Source organism: Bombus pyrosoma, linkage group LG2 (assembly GCF_014825855.1).
Source record: "Bombus pyrosoma isolate SC7728 linkage group LG2, ASM1482585v1, whole genome shotgun sequence".
In the NCBI taxonomy this organism is placed as follows: Eukaryota; Metazoa; Arthropoda; class Insecta; order Hymenoptera; family Apidae; genus Bombus; species Bombus pyrosoma.
Window position 1 is genome coordinate 8,871,940 of NC_057771.1, and position 22,660 is coordinate 8,894,599.

A 22,660-nucleotide genomic window follows, 5' to 3' on the forward strand; every position below is an offset into this window, starting at 1 on the left:
GCTGTTGCATACGTTAACTTTCTAATCCCTGAGCCATCTGTTTTTCTCGTTTGCTATTCTAGAAAAGAAGATTAGCAGAATGTTCGAAAAGTTGACACTACGGCCCTTGGCCATCGAATTACACGTACACACTTTGTCGAACGATCGTCAACATTCTCGAAAACCCACTTAAACCCATAAAATTTCTACGAAAACGTACGAACCGCTCATTTTAAAGCTTCCAATTGGTTCTAACGTTAGTCCGCTCGTAACGCTGAACCGACCACCGATAACGAAGACGATCAACCGAATGACTTATCCGCCCGATTAGAATCGTTACAGACTCTAACTGGATTTTCTCAGCAGTTCTTTAATTTTCATCGTTTTATTTATTATTACTACGTCTAACTATAACAATAATAACAGGTCACCATCGAGCAGGTTTTCAGATGTTAATATTAACGATTACACGTGCAGCATTTGGCTCGTGACATCAACAGATCCTAAGAACGTACAAAATCGTTCCCTCTAATTCGTTCGAACGCTAGCTACCAGCTTGTATTCGTATTCGTATTCTCTATTTGTCGCGACGCGTTCTTTGTATTCTGCGCGGTCGGACCCGTAATCGACACGGATTGTTTGCTCGAAATACTTTCGTTGCCCCTTTGGACTGTTTACCGCTCTATTCCTAGCAGCTTCCTTTCCAACCCTCAGCTATCCCGAATGGTGATTGGATTTTCAGGTTGGATTGCGTCGTATCGAATGGATTCTACGCTATAGCGTCTGTTAAGACCCCCGTACAATCCGTGAAACAGGTTACATAACAAATAAATAAAAACTTATTCGCTAACGCTAAATATTTAATGAACATAAGTTAAGCGTAAGTACGAAGTTGTAGAGTTCTAACATGCAAAGTTGCCAGAGTTCGAAAGTCCGGCGGTCCAAGGGTGCAAAGTCTAAAGTTCATGTAGGTATTCAGTGGAAGTTTTAGAGTTGTTCAAAGTCCTTGTGTTTCTATTCCTTGCAAACATTGCATTCCCTTTAAAAATTGTATGCCTCATGAAATAAACCTTCCTCGAACGATATAATAGTCTGATCGAACGTCTTAGTTTTATCTAGTTCTTCGAAAATGAGAAGAGAAGTTTACCCGATTCGGGAAAATATGAATTTACCAGATCTGTCGTTCTATCTCTATTCGCGCCTCAGTGTCACTACGTGGTCGTGTGTGTCACGTGCACGTGTAATTAAGGGTTCGTTAGTGCAACGTATGTAAGGGGTGTCTTGGAAGTTCTAGGTGAATTAAATAATGCTCTCGGTTTCGGGACTGCTCAAGACTGACTCTCACAGTCAGAACCGTCTCCTTTATTTTCTCCATTCACGCATACGCGTTCACGCTTCGCACAAATACGCGCATACATACTTTGGCTTATTATATTATTATAGATACTCCACGTGTCAGAAGACGTTCATTTCGTCGTCCTAGTTACGGCCAGTTAATTCTAAAGATAAAATTATCCGCTCTTTATCGCTATAGAGAGAAGAATTCAGACAGCAAATAAGTTTTCGACGTCTCATCGTAAAGTTTATAAAGTTTAGAATATCTTATTTCAAATAGCGTCTTCGTGTTCTGTTTTTGAACCTTTAAGTCTCGGCGACTATATTTGCCGGATGCGGTTAACCTCGGGTCTGTGCATGAAGCGACATACGAACGATCCGACCAATAGCCGGAACGCGGCTTGGTAATAATTAGGAAAACCAATAAGCATTAGAGCCGGATCGTTTGATACTGTCGCTACGTGCGACCGCATACGTACAGTGAAGTGAATTGGATGAGACGAAGTACGTACGCTTATTACGCAGGATACGCCTATAAATACGTAATCAAAAGCGCTAAACGGTGCAGAGTTTCCATTTGAATGCGACTGTGGACTAAAAAGTGTTCGACTGAACGAAACTACAAACTGACGGAAACTGTTCTAATGGACGTTTCGAAAGACGATTAAAATAGTTATACTGGGAATTAAAGTGTACGTGAAGGTAAATTGGATAGGTCGCTATTGGCGGCGAAAAATCGTACGAGCGAATCAGCCGGCAAATCGATCGGTAAATAGCAAAGTTTGCCAGCGCGTTTCAAATTTGTTCTGCATTTTTACGCAATGTCAATTAATTAAACAGCGGAACGACGCGTCGAGATTGTTTGCGTAACCATTTCCACCAGCAGACACAATGTCGAAAATTTCTGGTCGGACAGCCTCGGCCATTCCCGCGGTTGTCATTTGTTATTGGCGCGATATATTCACCGGTTGATGAACGATGGACGTACTTGAATTTTTAATCGAGCGAGTTTTGCTCGAATCAATCGTGCGTCATGTGATCTCCCTATCGGCGATGAAAACCAAAGAGACGGAAAGTAAAATCGGCTCTGGCTGGTCTCGTCCTTTTTTCCATCGCGTCTAAGCGAATATCGAATCGGGACGGTATTCGGACGATCCTATCTTTAAAAATTATCTTTTAAAATGAGTGATAAGCATCGGTGGCCGAGGATGGACGATCCAGGCAAGTGTTTGGGGTAGGTTGGCTGACAGCCAGGCTCGTGTTTGCGCTCATCGATAACAGGGTGTCGTAAAAATTCCGCCGCTTATTGGTCATAGCCGACCGAATTATTCTTTTTCCCTTTTCCTTTTTCCCATCCTTTCTCTTCCTCCTTTTTCGCTGCCGCGGTAAATTTCATCGATCGCCCGGCGCACGGCGAGAGAAGGGTGGAAAAAAATTCGGGCCGATATCTTGCTTCTTCGTTTTATCGTTCTCCATTAAAGCTGCTTTCCCAGCATGATTGCCCTAATTACGTCCCGGCTGTACAAAGAGTGGCCAAAATTACACCCGAGCCGAATTCTTTCGTCGATCTTCGTCAATGTCGCCCGAACGAAAATTGGATACGACGGCCGACGATTTCGACGAACGTCTTTTTCAACATAATTGCCCTAATTACGCCGTTCACGAAGAAAATACACCCAAAGAGATAACATCGCCGCGGCATCTTCCATTCCCCTTAGTATTTTCTCTTCCCCAACGGAGACCAAGCACTTCCGACCAGAGATCAGTCGTGATTTCCTAGTCAACGTCACCTGCTTGTACTTTTGAAGCATTTTCATATTAGCCCTTCATGCATATTCAACGAATACAACACGTGTCTAAGAGGAGAATGATATCCACGAAGCTGATCTCACGAAAGCGCCGCCGAGTTTTCGTCGTTTTCGTCGGAGAGAAGTCGAAAGGGTGGTGCGAAGCTTTATGTGTAGGTACGTAACACATGTGAACGCAAAAAGGTGGGGGAGGATACGTTTTCATCGGAGAGAGTTAATTGGCAAAGCGCGATAAGGTTGCTGGGCTCGATATGCATACGAATGGCGAATATTCCGTTTGCTGGTGGCAGTGGCAGTCACTAGGCATGCAAATACGACTTCCGGGTCTGGTAGACCGGCTCGAGCCTATCGCCTGTTCGAAACTCACACGACCTCCTTCGTCGCTTTGATTATTTCCAGAATTTAATTAGCTGTTTCTGCTGTTCGACGTTTCACAAAAATTAACTGATTAGCAGGTATCGGTCCATAATCCATGTTTCGTATGATATTCCTCGATTCGTATGGTATTCGCGTGCTATTTATATTCTATTTGTTCTGTATATATCTGGCCGTACGGCTACATCCGAAAGTTAAAATTATCAAATTAATGCCGAATCTACTTAGTCCGACGTTCTGCTACACTTAACTCCTTTTCGTATATTTCGAGAACTAACGAATTAATTTTATTTTGATCTTATTCGTTACCACGTCAAATGTATTCCAGATGATGAAACATTCGACATTGCCTCATCCAATTTCATTCTCGCAAAGGAATTAAATCGTTCAATAACAGACGAGTTACGAGGGAGAAAATTTCGTGTACCAGGTGGGAAGGGAATCAGTTGGCGATTTTTTCCAGGCTCCCGATTTCGCGTAAACTAGCGTCTAGCTGGCAGCGCATTAGCCGCTGGTTTTCTTCTATGCTTTAATTTGTTCGGCGATTAGCCGCAGACCCGTACTATTTCGGTGGCCGTCGCCGTGCGGCACGCCCGGAATCATAAAATTTAATCCAGCGTAAAATCCACCGGCTATACGGTAAAGTTAGTTACTGCCTTTTTAAAGTTGCCTCCTCTCGGATCCCCAACAGACAACTGGCGTTTTTCCGCATCTTCCTCCACGGGTAATACCCGTAACATCGTAAAAATGTATTTCTGTAATCCTTTTTCTCGTCGTTCACTTCCTCTTACACACCTCCTAACAGCTGCGTTATCGACCATAAGTAATTGGACGCTTCCAAATCATCGCACATACGTAAATGATACTTCAAACGAAGCTTTTTAATCCAATTTTGGTCTCCGACTTTGTACACGATCCTTAAACGCGTCTGTTTAACGTTGAGATCTTTGAATAATTGAAATGTATGTTTGCGATCATATTCTATAAGATTAAATTGCACGAACTGTTAGCCATAAATCACAGATGGATGTGAAAATAGAACGATGCAGGTACATTCCTTGTATCGATTACGATCAAGCAGAGTACACGTATTTGATTTTAGTTGCAGCAAGAGGCTAAACGTATCGTAACTTTGAGAATATAATAAAAATATTAACCTGTCGATCGTTCGTGCACGAGGTGTGCACATACTAAAGGACGGTAGTGCATCTACGTATAGCGATTTAACGAAGCTATTACAGTTCGCGCGAGTGCCGGAATCGTGTATCGCCGTCGTTACCGTTACATCTGCGTGACGTTATAGTGGTTATCATACCTGGCAAAGCTCGCTAAATGAATTACACACGGTTTTAATGGTGGTGATGTCACGCGAGTTACATAAATATTCGGTAATTACATCGTTTCGTTTAGCGGCACGTAAAATGAGATGGGACTCCTCTTCGCGTCATTCTTTTCCGCAATTCGTGAAACTTTCAGTGAGAAGAACGATATTTGTTATTGTTGAGAATTGTAGGTCTTAATTGCCGAAATAAAAGTAAAGGAACACTAAGGTTACACTTGGAATTCATATTACAATAGTTTTAGATTTATTTAACACGTTAACTGCCATGGGAGTCACCGGTGACCGGCACTCGATTTGGCTATAGCGCCGTGGGGGTTACCGGTGGCCCTCAGCACGAAAAATGCTTCAAGCGTGATTTTATAACTCATTTTATTTGCTGCAAATAATATTTCAACATAATATGCATCGCATAATGAAAAGTTCACGTCGGTGCCTTGGGCAAACCATGGAAAATTCGTCTGGCAGTCAACGTGTTAATAAACGATTTCCAGGATCTTCGTCGATATACATTTGCACGCGTCTCAGCACTTTCTTTGTCTCGCCATCTTCCTTTCCACATTGCCAACGAAACAATTACATTCATCTGTTTTTCGAAACACTGTGCACACACATACTTCCACACAATAATATTCACATACGTGTGTCACTACTACGCGGCCGATCTAGTCTAGCACAGAGAATTATACATATCTCAATAGTTATACAGATGCTGGTTCAACACTTAAGATTTACGACACGGGCTAACGAAGACACGGACTACGATTGCTATTTTTGAGAAGTGTTTTAGATCTATACGATGCTCAGCTATCGTAACATTTCTGAACACGTTCCTAACTTTATTTTGTCTATCCTTGTTTATCTGTCTCATAGTAGACACGCGTACCTAGGGAGACAGTAGGATCGTGACACGACGTGAAGTTTTAAGTCACGTTTCGGAATCCAAGATCCATGATCCGATTTACGAGTACGAAGCCTCGGTAGCGTGGACTCGGTAAGACAGCATCGACGCCTTCGACTAACTCCGCGAAATCGAGTTACACGTTACAGCTACATTAACTCCGTCAGAAGTTGGTGTCTGTTCATGTGGTCGGTTTTACCGGTGTACGTATTACATATATATTGGTGGCAAACAGACGTGCAGGGTTCGTGGCCGCGTATCGTGGACCGGTTATACCGAAAATTAACCTCTGTACGTAGCTTGCTATTTGCCTCTGGCGACCTCGTCGTCAGGTTGCCAAAGTAACTCTGTTTCCTGTTGTTCATCTAGTAACCATCCCACTTTACCCTTCAACTTCGATAGATTAGGCGGTTAATCCTCTGGCTCGTGATTTAACGACAATTCTCGTGAAACGATTTCTGTCTGGTTGCGTTTCAATCGCGTTATCGCGTCGTAAGTCGAAAAGGAACGAGTTGGGGGACCACCGTGAACGATTTCCGTATCGTTTCGCCGTGAAACGTGCTACTCGCGTTGAGAATCTGCATTATTCATAAAAAATGAACGCCACGGAAACTCCATCCACAACGGGTATTCATTCGACGAAACAGTCGCATCGGAAGATAATATCGCCTCGGTGAAGTTTCGCGGGCAGACCGCGCCAACCGAGGCGTCACGACGCGACGTCGTTCCAGTAGATTCGATAATAACGAAGAGCAGCGGATATAACGCGATCTTACGGTAACCGATTCCTTAGAATCTTCGCTTTTCTTACAAATTGGATTCGCTGGACGGTGCTAATAATTCGCCTCTCTGTCCCTGTTCTTTGCCTGCTATTCATCGCCGCTGGCGTACAATGCCCAAGCTTAAAGCCATAGATTCTTTCTGCAGGGAACTTCGATCGTTACCGCGGCTCTTCTTTTCCATTCGCTCGCCCCGCGGAACCGTTAACGAACGTTCGTTGATTCTCGGCTAAAGTTCCACGTAGCCGATGGTTTTGCACCGCTCGTTAATAAAATTAATTAGAACGACGTGGAACGAGTAACAAAGCCGCGTGACAGCAACTTTTGTAGCGACTTTGCGCTCGTCGAAAGAGCTGCCGCGCCGAACTTACGTCAGGCATAGCGGCTCCATGCGATAATCTTGTTTCTTTTTTCACGTTGAAAATTATAACTAACGAGAGATTTATTTTCTTTTCGCGATTGTGACGCGGCGAGCGAAGAGGAAGAGACAAAAGGGAAAGAAAAGAAAAGAAAAGGAAGGGTCAGGGGGTTTTGCAATTGGCCTTAGATGTCGTGATAACGGAAGATTGATCAGAGGATGTATTTTGTAACGCAAAGACAGCTCTGAGCTAATGTTGTAAAGCGTTCCAGGTTTTTCTAATCAGATTTTACATTAGAATGTTTTATAGGTATAAATAAAAAAGGATGCTATATAAAAATATGTAAATGACGTGGAACGAATCAAATGAAAAAGTTATAACGCGGAAAAGAATATAAACGTTTTATATCGTTAAACTTTTATGTGTGGGTAATCCTGGAAAAGAGGTATATTACACAAATTTGAATACGCGCGTTGAACTGATATGACGAGTCAATTGATTTATGAGATGAAATAAAATCAAAATGAACTTTCTAGGATAATACACTGAATTTTGTATCGCTCTTCGTCGGTATTTTATCGATAGAAACGGCGAACGTTTTTAAACCGGCTATCGTAATTGCATCGATCGCAAACTCATTCTTGTATTATAGCATAGTAACCGCAAATCCTTTATTGTTCCCTACTTCGAATTTCTATTATAACTTTTCAATAAATCTTCGAATGATCGTATTACGTTCTTTTCTTATTTATATCGAATATGAAACGAATCGATACATTTTGACTGAAAGAACCTCAAACAGTTTAATATATCTTGGTATCCGTTTGTTGATAATTCGGTAATGAGAATGGAACGATTATCGCCAGATTTTACACGTAGATTTTACACGAAATTTTTAGATCGATACGACGTGGAACGAAGTCACGTGTGAAAATTTAAACTTCCCTCGACATTATTACATCGGCTGAATTAACGGACGGGTGGAAAGGGCTAGTGGCAAAAGGCACACGCTTATATTTCACATTGGTCGTTATCGTGGAAACGACTGGCGTTTGCACACGATCTTTAAATGGAACCGAAGCAGACGCCTTGGCGAACCAGTGGACACGCCCGCCAGCTATCCGAATGAAATTGAACGGAGAGAACTCGTGTGTCGATACGGAACAACCGGTGCAGTGCGCGGCGGTTGTTTCCTTCTGGAGGAATCGGGTTTATCACACAGTGAACAGGTTTTTTAAATTAAACTCGTAAAAAATTCATTGCACCTACAGCGGGGTAGTTTTGTTTAATTTCACGCAAATAATATTCACGTTATATTTGTCTACGATAAATGATGTTTCTCTATGAAAGATATAGAATATCGTGGAAATAACATTTGCAATATCTATAAGATACATGATATATACAGCAGTTGCAAAAGTGTTGTTCGTATTTTTCAATGAAACGTTTCTTTGCACCTTTTTCTATATTTCAATTGTCTTCTATTTACATCAGATTTTATACTTCATTTTGATAGTGTCAAATGTTTGTACGAATATTCGTACGTGCTTAGACTCAATCGATTAGTATGATACGATGTTGTGCAAATCCTTTTCGTAGCCACGATGGACAATACATAGTTCTACCTTTGCTGTTTGTGTTCACTAATTTAACTATTTGCTGTTCGCAACTCCTGCAGTTGATAGAGCAACTTCTTTGCACACGTAAGATCGCTCAGATTCTTACAGTCGCTGTCGCTGATCTTATTAATCGTTTGCTTAGAACGTTTAATATCGTATTGGAGTTTTTCCTTCTATTAGGATGTCCGAAAGGTTTCTTTCGTTTTATGAGGAAATAATAGACGCACAATGTTTTTTGTTTTCGTTGAGAATTTTGGATCTTAATAGCCGAAATAATGGTATAGGAACACTAAATTTACACTTAGAATTTTTATTAGAACAGTTATATATTTATTTGATAAGCGATTTCAAAGATATTGAAATACGCGTCTCAACACTTTCTTCCATACCAGACTCTTAACCAACTGAACAGTTTACATTCATTCGTTTTCGAGACACAGCGCACACACATACTTCCATACACTGATATTCACATACAAGTATCACTACTACGCAGCCAAACCAGTCCAGCACATAAAATTATACACATCTTAATAGTTTTATATTATTTTGTCGAATTACGTACGATCCATTTTGTTCTGTCGAGGTAAACACCGCGACATTTCACAGACTTGGTTTCACCTTTGTACGAAGGTGAACTGTTGTAAAAAACACGTTTGCGAAAGAAAGACACTTTTGGACAACCTAATATCTCCCGACGTGTGCAGAATGTACGTAAAAGAAAGCTTGCTACCTATGGATACGTGTAAGTCGACATCTAAACGTGCGCTTTTTACTGCATATCGATGTGGATGCGTGACACTTCGTGAAATTTCTAACTGTAAGTATTAACTTCGTGTTAGAGGATTTGTCCTTGTGACGGGTATACAACGGACGAATCATTGTTTTTACCACTCTGCGATTAGTCAATCAAAATCTTAAGGGTATAAGAGTCGGTCGTAAATTTTTCTCGAGGTGTCTTCTATGGACAAAACGAGGAGATCTCGCGCGAAAAAGAAGCCATTGTTTCGAATCGAAAGCGAGATACCTTCGTCGATAGACTTGGCAGACTTCCGTCAGTCGGAAAAACAATTCGAAAACTGTCTTATTGTTCTCGAGGTAGCGCTTCTTACCGCCCGAAGGTAACGAAAGGTGTTGCTTCTCTATAGGTACCACCGATAGTAGTATCCATTTGAATTTTTTTTTTTTTTTTTACTACTCGAAATAAAAAAGAGAGGAATGAAGAGAGAGGGAGCGAGAGCTCCTCGTCAATTTCCTAATTTCCTTTCGTCTGGAAACTGGAGCGGCGAGGCATCGCGAGTACACTGGCAGAAAATCGTTTCAAATCGACACACGAATGATTCGAAGTGGATTGAAAGTGCACCGAAAGTAAATCGAGCTTCGAACGTTTCTCCGGTAGGGACGAGAGGATGGTAGAAAGAAAGAGACAGGAAGGAGAGAAAGGAAAAGGGAAAAGAGGTTTCCGCACGGGTCACGTATGAGTATCGGCTCCTTAAACTAGAACGACCGCTTTTAACGAATAAATTTCTACTTCGGGGGAAAAAAGCTCGCGTGAGTCTGCGAATATTCGGCTTGCACTCTGATCTCCACGTACACGATAGGTAACCACGTTTGAAATAGAGCGTTTTGCAAAGTCTCGCTACGATGCACCAACCGAATGAGAGGATTTATAGCGTATGCACATTCTTCGTCTTTCTTTCTTCTTCTTCTCTTTCTTCTTCTTCGAGTGGAACGTTGGCACGCGCGAGCCAGATGCTAGAAGAAACCTTCGATTGCATTACGATGACACTTTCCACGTAGCTTCCGGAAACTGGGAAAATTACTCTTCCATAGCGAGCCGATATTATCGTACGTCGAGTAGTCTCACGTGTCGCGGTTTCGATAATCTTTCTCTATGGCTATTGCGATCGTTATCATTGCCTCGTGGACCGCATTCTTTCCGAATACGGTTACGATCACGTCGAGTGCAGTCGAGAATATCAAATCGCGTATGTGCCCTCTTCCGATCCTTACCGGGCAAAGACTGCATAATGAGCTCTGTATCTCTTTCGAGACATTGCCGCGCTCTATCGTTGATTTATCTTCTGGACGCAAATTTTAGTAGGAATCGATGAACCTCAAGTTATAGAAGTTTAAATCATTCACGCATTAGCGGTACAAGAGAAATAACGAGGTCATAAAATTTATCAAGTTGGAAAGTACACGGCTCGTAAAGTAAAAGCGCAGTTGGAACGTCGAAACAGGAATTTGATAAGATATACACATGCAATAGAAGATAATAAGGTGTTCGAGTACTTGTCAGGAGCGTACGTTGTTAATTCGTTATTATCAGAATTAGTTTTTCCTCTGCAGTTTGGTTAATTAAGGTTAATATTTCAGCCGTAATACTTGTCATATAGTGATTATTATGAAGCATAAAAGAAGGCAGGGGATTATCAGCGCGTAATTTTAGTGGAAAATTGAAAGCAAACGTCAGAAGGCGCACCGATCAACTTCAATAACGTTGCAATATTATTTTTTAATATTTTCTTAATTTAGAATCAAATTATTCGTCTTTAAGTAATCGAGCATTAATTATATACCAAATTTGAAAAATCTGTGAGAAGTAGAGTTGATCGATTTCGTTCATATACTGTAACCTGATAAACTATATTTACAACTTGAAATCCAATTTGCATTTTAAAGCTCGTACTACTTACGGCTAGATCAATCCACGTATACATGTTTAAGGGATTAATTTATATTCTCTTCCATCTAAAATATTCTCTTCCATTAAAAAAAAAAAAAAAAAGATAAACAAGGTAAACTCGGATCTATATCCGGGCTTCGACAGGCATATAGACGTTCCTCTATCCACTTTCGTCGATTCTGCGCGAACTTGGCCAACTCCGCGACGACCTAAATCTCCTTTTCTGCTTTTAAGCTTCAAGCATCATCCTGGACGCTACTTGCACCCTGTTCTGCATGTACGTTATCCGTGTGCTTATATATTTATGCGCCGTTGAGCGGATACGACCGTACGTCGACGCGATAAACTCGCAACTTTGAACTCTGCTAGTATCACGTGCTCTAGAAGAATGATAATGTTCAACGACTAGCTTTCACTCGTTCGGATTATATTACTCTTTGTCGTGGGATTCTTCGTGCGCGTTCCTCTACGATTTCAATCTTCACGATCAAGTCACCGATTAGGTCGAACTTGCTTCATGACTCAAGGTAAAGACTTGTTGCTCCGCGTTATAGAAAATCTCCGTCACTTTGTCTCCTGTTAGAACTCTTGTCTGTCGAAAATCTTCGAAACGTCTTAATCCGCTCACTGTACATTGCCAAAGCGACGAAACTTGAGAGAAAGTTGCCTTGCACCCGGATTTTCTATATTATTATATTTATCATGGTTCGTTTTATAAAGGAAATATAAAAACATTTGCTACGAACAACATTTATATCAATTATGCATAAATTTCAAGTGTTTTGAAATATACTCGGGAAGGAAATTTTGATCTGGGAAATCAACTAACTACGTCTCATATTTCCATTTTAATAGAAGAAGACTTGATCTGTTGAATTAGAAAAAGTTTTGTTGGCTAGGAAAGTGTCTAAAGTGTTGAATATTTCAATGTCAACTGTCCAGTAACATCACAACACAAGTGATAAAACACACGGACCTATAAATTATTAATATTTATCCCTTGATCCATCGTGTCGTAGATTTTGGAACAAGTAATTCGATACAACGGTAACAAATCTTAACAGCGCAGCGAAAGAGTTCAATTTTGGTTAATAGCGTCGGTGCAAATTTGGAAAATTTTCCGAATTTTTGCGAGAACCTCGCGAGTCTTTCGCTCGAGTTGAGTATCTGAAACGACCGAAACGTCTATGGTCCGTAGTTTCTTAGCGCACACGTTCTTCCTCCCGAAAAGAACATTTGAAAAGGGTCGTGACGCGGAAACCGCTTTGCATCCTTTGCTTTCCCAGTGGGAGACCAGTCGGCCCACCTTTTGCGGTCCAGCGGCACGAAACGACCTAGGTAATTAAATATTTCCGCACGGCAATGAACGTTATAAACAGAATCGTTGAACGACGTAATTACAGGCTGCTGTCCAAGCGAGTTATCAGCTTCGCAGAGGAATATTTTTGCGAATATCTCGCGTTTCCAGTGAAAAAACGAGCCCGCTTTCGTTCACCAAACCGTTGTCGGGCCACGGTTTAATAGGCGTACAAGCAACCAGCGATAATTACGGAGCTTAAACGTTTCGCAGAAGAAAGCAACGTTCGTGAATTTTTGTCCGGTCTGTTCTGGCTCCTTGGCTCGTACGCGAGTTGTCGACACTCGAACGCTCGTTTGTGTACGTTTTAATTGAATAACTGATGCGGAAACACGGCAATAATAACCCTGATGAAAAAAAATATTTTGTCCTTTTTATCGAAGAGTCAGATGAAAACGTAGAGAACAGTCACCGGAGATTTGCCGCATATATACTTTCTTTTTTTTTATAATGAAGCGAAACACAACCGTCGACTCTTTGTTTCCGCGTGCGTTTCTCGCATATGAACGAAAAAGCTCGGCCACGATACACGAATTGGCCAGTCGCGAAAATTCCGACGAACGGTTTCATCCATTTTTACGGTTTCGCGAACAACAGGGCGATGCTCATCGCGCGATTGTTACGTAAGCCCTTGTGAACTCTTTTCGTGGCCTTTGCCGAGGAAAAATGCAAACTATTATACAGGGCACAATAGGCTCGACGAGGCTTTCACTCGTTATCGGTAACGAATCGCCTTCGGGTCGTCGACAATTGGCGAAATCGTTCGTGTTCCATTTCCTCCCGTGGTGCTATCCTTTTATAGAGACGATACGTCCGAGGACTTCTCGAATTTCTATCGCGACCCAGGGGATGAAAGACTCTCTCCTTGCCCATAGTCGACAGGGCTGACGGAGAGAAGACCGTAATTTGCACCAACAAAAGAATCATTCTTTCTCTCGTCTTTACCACGATTCGTTGGCTTATTTTTGACAGGTCGCTAGAAACCTCGTTGTACGACAGTGACAGATCTATATTTTGAGAAAAAAGGACACACATCGATAGACGATTCGGTAGTCGGCTCGAAATAACTCGAAAGAATTTTTATTGCTTTGTAATTGTTTCCATGTTTACAAATGCACCACACCGTGGAACGAACGAAAACTGCCGTTGGTTGTTCGAAGCAGAAGGGATCTTTGCCTGGTTTCGATGGATCATTCGAGTGAAATTTTACGCCGACCAGGGATCATTGTTGCTTTTCGATTCGAGAGACTATCGAGAGGTGAGAGACATCGATAGAGTCGCGTGCCAACGAAATACGCAAAGGCAGGCGTTGGGACGTGTACGGATGGAAGTAGCGAAAGGAGACACGAGGCATTGTTTCACAGCCACGAGAAGTGGAAATTCGTATCTACTTCGAGGTAACTTGAGAAAGCGGAAGACCAATAGCCACTGGCCATCCTCGAGATAAATTTCATCCTACTTTTATTCCTTTCACACCTTTCCTTCTCCTTCTTCGCCGTCTCTCTTCAATCGCTTCGCCGCTCCCTTTTTCTCTTTCTTTCTTCATTAACGTCTTTTCTTTCGCACTCGTGAAACTTTCTCATTACCTCTGAGAAAACACGCGACTCTCGAGTTTCTTCGAATCGAATCGCGCCTCTTCTTCCCTTCGGAGGAGATAAAAGAACGATTTTAAGTTGCATCGCCATCAAATCTCTCCGCGGATACTATTTTCATATTCCACCCTTTAATCGCTTGTACGTTCTTGTCCGCGTGTTTGTTCGTACACAGTGGACGGACGTTGCGCATTGTGCGCGAGTTGCTGCAACGTGTCAGGTTTTCGCGGTCGACCGTATCAAAAACCACGTCGCGTTTCTTTTGTCATCGACGAGTTTCTGCGAAACTCTGGCGCACGTTTGTCATTGAAATTTTAGCGTAACGAATTTTACATCGCGTCAACGAAAAACAATTTGCTCCTCTATTTTCCCGCGAGGAAGTTACTGCGGTTGTTCGCGCGTTTTTCCTTTTCATTGTTCGGCAAAATTCATCAATTTGGAGAAACAAGAAAAAGTAGAGACGAGTTGATCAAAAAAACCGAACGATAGAAATATGTGACGCGGAAAATAAACTTTCGTCGACTGATTCGATTTCGTGAATGGCAACGATGTATAGCTACGAAATTGAGAAACGATTCGTTTGTGGAATCCAAGGAAAGTTTGGTTCTCCGTAGAGAGATGGAAAAGCAAGCGTTTTCGGACGATTCGACGCTCGATCGCAAATTGGACAGGACACACGGACGACGTTCCTTTCAAGCTTAATTCCGGTGTAATTAGAGGCATGCTTCGGCTATAGAATGTCGTCCATGCGCGTCGTTACGATGACATTGTTCTCCGCTGGCTATAAATTCGTACCTTGCGATGCTTCAATAGAGCACTCGAGTTAACGATTACACTAGAGTTTTCAGTTATTCATTAAAATTTCAACAATTTTACGAGACGCATGCCAAAAATTCAAGTACCAAGGGCTGGAGTGGTGGAACGGGTCTCTGTAGATTCCACAGGCAACGTTAGCATCCCTAAACGCGAACTCGCCTATGTATACCTCGTTTTAAATTCCACTTGCAATCGTTTCACTACGATCGAATCACGTTATTTCGTGATATACAGGATAACTCAGGTGTTCGGTGTTAAAAGGAACGGTGTTAAAATATTATACCAATAAAAGTTAGAGAATGTTACATAAATCGTAGACTCGTAAATGATTTGTTAAAAATTTATAATTAGAACGCAGATGCTTGTGTAGATTCATATTTCTGCTTATTAATTTAGTTAAGGAAATGAAATGTAGGTAGATGTTTGTTTCGCTATACTTTACATATTTTGTGTATTTTTTCCATGTTCTATGAGTTCTATACGTTTCTCGAATTTGTATATTTTCTATAAAGCCATAAATATTCGCAATTTAATTGTAACAAAAATATGAAATGAGAACGAACTGGCATTTTATTCGATAAAGCATAAAAACAGATTGGCGATGTTCAAGTTATTCCCGTTTTAAATTGTCGCCCATCCTTATAAATGGTTGACGTCTGTGACAAATTTAATTTATTACATCACGAACTTCTTATCGATTTCCTTTAATTTCACCGTATGCATTACAAATTCATTACATTAATCCTTGACGCGTACCAATTTTTGCCTCGTAATCAATTTTCTTCCGAATGATTAAACAATCGTTCTATTTAAAATAATCCACCATTTAGGCATACGTTACTAGCATACTCGGTTCTCGTTGACATATTCGTCGTTCAGATAAAATAATTAACAATCACGAACAACATAACGTTCACTATTCGCTATATTAAAAAGAAAGTTAGTTTATTTCCATATGTCGTATTTTAGTGATAACTATTTCAATAGTATCTATACTGGCCCACATTTATGCGATTTCATTCTCCTCTCTCTATTTAGTACTACTTTCCAGTGAAACTTCGTGTAAACTTCTAAAAATCTACAGGTTCCAAGCTTCGTCGTTCTCCCTTTCTCCGTTAAATTGGTAAATCCCAAGATCGAATCTCAAAATCCTCCAATTTTTACTTACAGAAACTAGCATTGTTCTTCAAGAAAAGCTACCTGCATATCGTACACAGCTGTCGATTTTAAATTGCGCCTCTCCCTCTCCCTCTCCCTCTTTCTTTATAGTAAAAAATTTATAGATCGTAAAATTGCAATCTTAGAGCAATTTCCTTTTACTCACCCGTCTATCAATGGCACGTCTCTGAGAATTCTGCGAGCTGCCGCGAGTCGATCTCCTGCGTGGGCAGCGAGCAAAATCCTCGTCAGTAGCTGACCAAGGACCATCACGCCCACCACCATCCTCATCCTCCTCCTCGCTGGACCCGCAGCTCTTCCTTACTAATGTCCTCATGCCATCACCGTCGGCTGACCGGCTCACCCGCAGGATATCCCTCCTAACAACGATTCTACAATTTTCCGTTTGTCGTGTTCGGCCCCTTTTCACTCGGACGTTACCGTTTTCTCACCCTTCTTACTCGTCACGATTCATTCTCACGGAACTCGTTGGCAGTAGAACGTAACTCTCAGCGAACACGAGATTTACAATCGTCCAGTTACAGATCCGAGAACGTCGTCCGAGTTCCGTTCTATTATCGTCGCACTAAGCTTTTACTATAGCGTTCTTGACAGTTGCTGATCATAAGGTCTTTTTCTTCTTAAATTTCTGTTTGTCCTCTGGACATTCGCGTTCGTGCATCTTTGTAGATTCCTGTGGGTTATCGTTCGGTTAACAAACTTTTTTTAGCGAGTCTTTTGTTGGTTCAACTACGCGGTCGTTGCTGATAAACTTTTTATATCACCGTTATTTAACTTTGTTCTCGGTACTCGATACTTCAGTTAAAAAAGTTCCACGAATCGTTTATTCTGCTTCTTTCTCTGCTCGCATTTCTGGCGGCGTTTTAGCATTGTCTTTTTTTTTTTTATACAACCACCAGCGCACTGTCCTCTTCTTATCTTTACGTCCGCTCGCCACAGGATACGCGTCGACTGCTTTTAATTTCCCCGCAGTGGCGCGGCCCCGATAGGAATGCACTTTTTAAAGAAAAGTTTCAACCCGTGGTTCAACGATGATGCGCGTTTATCGAATTTTCTCTATCTAACTGGCCACCTCGTTCCATCGGCATCTCGAATCTTTATATAAAGATCTCGAAAATCGTAGCCAATTTCTTCCTTTCACAGACATTCAACCACCAATTTTCCTTCCTATAATCGTCACACCGAATTACCTTTCGAAGCTCGTCCCCATCGATCGGCTCAGTTCTTCTTGGTCCTCGAGAGGTTATAAAGAGCTTGATGGAATCAGGTAACCGCCCTTTCGGAGGCTACAATTTGCACAGTGCCTGATTCGACGACCAGATCCCAGCTTTTGGTCAGAATCTCGGCCTAGGGCGAGAATGTTGCGAGGAAATTGAACTGTTCCCGCGGAAACACTTGGCGGCGACTGTTCGCTAATTACGTTGAAGCACGTTGGGGACTCGAGGGTCTTGACTCTGTCCAAATTATTTGGCCTCGCGAATCCACGATGAGTATCTTCAGCTCGTTACCACGAACCACGAGACTCGCGATGATCTCGTGATTTTATTTTTCAAAACGCTGCCAGTCATTGGCCGTTGTCGTCGAACGCCGCGAGGTTACCATGAGTGCGCTAAAGGATGAAAATTAATTAGCAGCGTGAAAAGGTGGACAGGCAAGGCAGAGGCGAAACGTACGGCCGGCTGGTCGAGCAGGTCGAGCGTGAAAAACTCGTTTTGCTCGATCGTTTCCTTTTTGGGAATTGGGTGGAACCGGTGTTCCGGGACGGTACGGTGATGTACGATCCGTGTCCCTTTAACGTTGTCGGATCGAACCACGCTCCCGTGCGGTCTTTTTCATTTGCGACCGCCGCGCGGTCATCTGCACGCACTGGTGATACTTCATGATCGTCGACGGTATCGCGGTCCACTGTCACAGACCTCGATCGTAAATCTGTCCCAATTAATTCGGTACTCGATTAAGTCTCGCGATTAATTACGCAATCTCCGAGCCAGGGGAGGATGGTTTCCTCCTGTTTGCGTGTTGCACTATCTCTCTCTCTCTCTCTTTCTCTCTCTCTCTCTCTCTCCTTCTCCCTCTATCTCGATCAGGCTGCCTATCTTTCTGGTTCAGCCAACACCAGTAGCGAATGATGGATCGTCCAATCCGACGCGGATACTTTTTTTCCAGTCTCTTTGATTGCGTCCGCGTGCACGATCTTCTCTCTCATGAGGTTTTCCACGCGACCGACCGAACGATCGTTCCGCAGAGGTTTCCAGTCGAACGATGCATTACTGCAATCCGAGGATGGAAAAAAAGAGTTGAGGGTCGAAACACGCGAGGATTTTATCGTTTGACGCTTTTGAAATTTTGTCACTCACTCTCTCTCTCTCTCTCTCTCTCTCTCTCTCTCTTTCGCTCGCTCTATTTCGATTCGTTGATTCTGAAGGAATCTAATCGCTCTCAAAGACAATTACCGCGTAGCCACGTCCTTTTTTACGATGTCACAGAGTATAAATCCGATTAACAATTGAACGGCTTGGAGGAACGCGATGGAAACAGGCGACGCCGTTTGCAACGAGGCCGTTAACGTCGACTGCGACTAATGAGTTAGCCTGTTCATAATTATCGGCATACATGGTCGTATAGTTTCGTAACCGGTTATCAGCGTGATACACGATATTTATCTGTATGACAGGTGATTAATTAGCGCTAACGGCGTTAACGATCACGCCCTTTGATCCTCCTTCACAAGGTGACCAATGATCTCGTTGCTCGTCTAGCTTCCCAAGATTCATCCTTTGCCGTGAATTTTTAAATATTCGCACGCGAGATCACTCTGCTTTGCGATTTACAAACGACCGAAATCCAGCCGATGAAACTACGAAGCATCGCCGATCACAATTTCAATTAACGATCGTTCTACTTCAATTGTTAATCGGAAGCATTTTCTCGTTAATTTCCGATTAGTTGTTCGTCGCGCGTGAACCACTTGCAATGGAGCATCATCGTTCGAGCGGAGAACAAGCGTGGCTCGTAAAAATTTCGCGGCCAACAATGTTCGCTATTGCGTACCGTGTAAAATTACTAGTAGCAGAGAAAAAGAGAGAGAGAGAGAAAGAGAGATAAAGAGAAGTACAAAAATTCTCGTTGCGGCGAAAGCGTGTGTGAAAGTTCTGCGGAAAACTTGTTCGCGAAACTTTGGACCGCAATCGGGAACGGAAGTTTCGTCGCGTAAATCGTTGGGAAAACGGAAGCACGGACAGTACCGGTGTAAGATCGAAACTTTCACTGGAGAACCTTTTGTTTCCGGTGCGCGTCGCGTCGCTGATCCTCTTGCAAGGGGTCTGTGAGAGGGTGTTAGCACGGCGTCCAAGTCACGCGGTCCCGATCACTGGTTGTTCGCGGTCCGGAGTTGAAGACCCGACTGATGGAAACGTACGCAGAAACTCGGTATAGCCGAGGGCGCAGGCGCTCCCGTACCTCTCTACGATCGTCCTCTCTTCCATTGAGATCCGCTCCCCTATCTCTCTGCCTTCTCTTCCGGAACCCGCTATCCCCTTCGACACTTCGTATTCCGATCCCACGTATTCCTCTGTTTGCCGGCCGTCTGCATATAGGCACATCGGTCGACGAACGCGCGATCTGCCAAGCTTTTTCGAATCGTTTCTAACCGGAGCATTCTTTTAAGTATACTCTCGTTCGTAAGTATCAGGACACCTGCTGATCTCGTACGAACCGCGACTGTTGCGTCGCGAATTCTCGCACGAGCAGCTCGTTATTCGCACCTTTTGATGTAGCAGAAAGGGAAGAGCGAATTGTACGATTGCTAAGGGACTTTGTTGTGTAATTATAATACTTTTTTGAGTAGGTTTCAGCCTTCGTTCGTCCTATTACGTACGCCTCCGCTTACAAGCGTTAGGACAGCTGCTGATTTCATACGGAACGCGACTTGTTGTATAAATCCTCGCACGAGCAGCTCGTTATTCGCAGCTTTTGATGTAGCAGGAAGGAAAGAGTGGACTGTGTGATTACTAAAGAAGTTTGTTTCGCGACGAAGCGAGTACAACACGAGATTATGCGAATTATGTATTCAAGTTTTCACAAGTGTCCTAATCCTGATACTGCGAATGCACATGTGTGTATTTTGGCAGCAAGAATTCGGGAGGAAAGCAGACGGCGTCACGGTTACGCCGATTTAGATATTCTTTGTGCGATCCCGCCGGCAACCAACAGCCAGTCGCTGCTTTACAGCCCCGTAAAGAGGATCGCGTCGCCTTGATTCCTTTTTTACGGCTTAGCCCACGATATGCGACCGACTTTTCGACGAATTGTTTCACAGACGAAGGGTTCCGTGGTCGATCTTCTCCGCTGCTTTATTTTTCGTTTTATGGCAGGCTGATCCATGGAAGTTGATGCTTGTCGATGATTCTGTCGGAGAAAATATTCATTAATGCTAGACTTTCGTTGGTGTAATAAAAAACTTCATTTTTGTCACCCTCTTTTATCGATTGAACTTGAACACAGGATGCTTTATTGGTATTGTAGGCGGGTTATAATGACGTAGAATATATGTATATAGAACGAGGCACGGAAGTATTTGATCACTTAACGTGGAAAACTTTTATGGGTGGGTGCTACAAAAAGGTTTGTGTAACTTCGTTAGCATTGTAACGCGACAGGACTGTTACGGTTACCTTGGTATAGTTTGGAACAAACTGGCAGAGGTGTAACGAACTACATAAGGGTTGCAGAATATTTACCGCGAAATATGCATTTTGTAAAAGTTACGCAAGTATTTGACAAGCTACGAATATACTGAAATTATTTCTTTACAACGTGTTTTCACATCTTACGCTACGCGATACAATTATTTATATTCAGAATAATGGAAAATAATTGTCAGATATCAGATTTAAATTAACTGTTAAAAACCAAGTCAAAATTACATTTTCAATAATTAACCTTTGAAGCTAAGGGATAATCTCGCTTTTTCATCGTTCTTGTTTCTCTTTTAATTTGAGATTAGAGACTTTGTTGACATATAGGAAACCCTGAAAATCAATAGCCATGGTGTTTACACGGGATGAATCTAATTTCTTCAGAAGTATACGGATAAACGGATCCACCTGACGAGTACGATACACTTTTACAGTCATCGCGTCGCTTCTATCAAGTTACTGCTTATTCCGTTAGCCTGGTTTAACTCTTCCCTAACCTGTTCCTCTCTGTTCCCTCTTCTCTGCTCCTTTCACACGCTGCCAGTCAGCAGGACGTTCATTCGTCTCACGGTCGGTGCAATGCAAATTTTGAAAAGGTGTCGCGACCATAAATCAGTTTAACGTGTATGTATCCGCATTTGCCTGGCTGTGAAGGCACGTGTATTCCGCGTTGTCGTCGCCTGCCTTCCGCTATTGCACGACAGTCGGGAAACTGGAAAACTCGATTCGCTTCACGATCACGACTTAATTAACGAAATTACGATGTTTCGGCTAAGAGCTTCGATTATCGCGTAACACGCGTAATAATACGCGTCGATCAATCACCCCTTGTACATGTTCGTTCCGGTTTCGTGGGTCAATTCCTCGCCGATCGGAAGCTCCTTTCGAAAATTCATAATTAATCCCATCAATGTCACAAGGTCGGTTCCACTAGCTGTGAAATACCATCGTCCCCGGGGAATATGAATTTCAAATGGGCTATAGAGGCCTGGTTACCAGGATTCGATCGTTATTTCGAAGCCGGCCCCACGAATTTATCGAAAATCATTAAAAAGCCGAAAGTAGAACGCCGTGTGGAGGGGCCGAACAGAAAAATTCACGCTGCAGATTTTCCCTTTTTTTTCTTCTCGTTGTTCGGCTATCTGGCTGCTTGGTCGCGATTCCGAGTGTAATTACCGGTATGACGTGGAATAATTATTATCGCGTGGTGTTAACGACGAGAAACGGCGCTAGTCGGCGCGTGGAAAACGCTGGTCTAGTTGGAAATGCTCGTCGTATAAATGCACGTGTAAAATCGCATCCGTCGTGATGATCGTCTGTTTGTCCCAACGACGACGGTGACTCGATGATGAAACGAGGCTGCATACGAGATCACGCGCACCGGAAACGGCTGGTACTTTACGTTTCCCGAATCGTCGGTTTTTTCCTCGGCTCATGGTCAATTTGGCGTGCTCGAGCAGATGCAATTTGCGCAGCAAGTCTCGTCGAGACTGGCGATGATCCAACGAAACGACTCACCCTGACGCGACGACACTCGATTATCGCTGGACGTGGCGTGAGAAGTATAAATGGCGCGCGTCTGAATAGGAAACGCAACATTGTAACACGAATAGGTTAGCCTGATACAGGGTGTATCGTAATTTTCGATCGTGAGTTGGTAGCGTACAGTAGTTGGCGAAGGTATTCTAACGTTTCATCGTAGAAAATTTGTATCTTTATTATATAGAATTATAATAAAATTTTGTTGTTTAATTTTATTATATAAAATATCTTGAGATTCATTGATAATCTTGATAAATATCTTGAAATTGATATAAAATATCTGGAAGGAAAGAA

At 42.6% G+C, this 22,660-nt stretch overlaps 2 protein-coding genes across 11 annotated transcripts in view; one reads left to right on the plus strand and one right to left on the minus strand.

The window, feature by feature from the left end:
* LOC122572657 (dipeptidase 1) overlaps positions 1–19,577 on the minus strand; it is a 76,895-nt gene extending 57,318 nt beyond the window's left edge. The window contains exons 1-3 of one of the 10 annotated variants that reach the window (XM_043737942.1): positions 19,243–19,573; positions 17,801–18,397; positions 16,273–17,736 (exon numbers count right to left, since the gene is read on the minus strand). In XM_043737942.1, the coding sequence (XP_043593877.1) occupies positions 16,273–16,397 (125 nt within the window). In that variant the 5' untranslated portion in view covers positions 16,398–17,736; positions 17,801–18,397; positions 19,243–19,573. Of the gene's footprint in view, positions 1–16,272; positions 18,398–19,178 lie in introns of all 10 variants that reach the window. The other 9 variants (XM_043737978.1, XM_043737960.1, XM_043737923.1 and 6 more) reach the window with 9 other exon arrangements.
* The window catches only part of LOC122572704, a 178,676-nt gene that overhangs the window by 24,875 nt on the left and 131,141 nt on the right, over positions 1–22,660 (plus strand). The gene's annotated exons all lie outside the window — the stretch shown is intronic.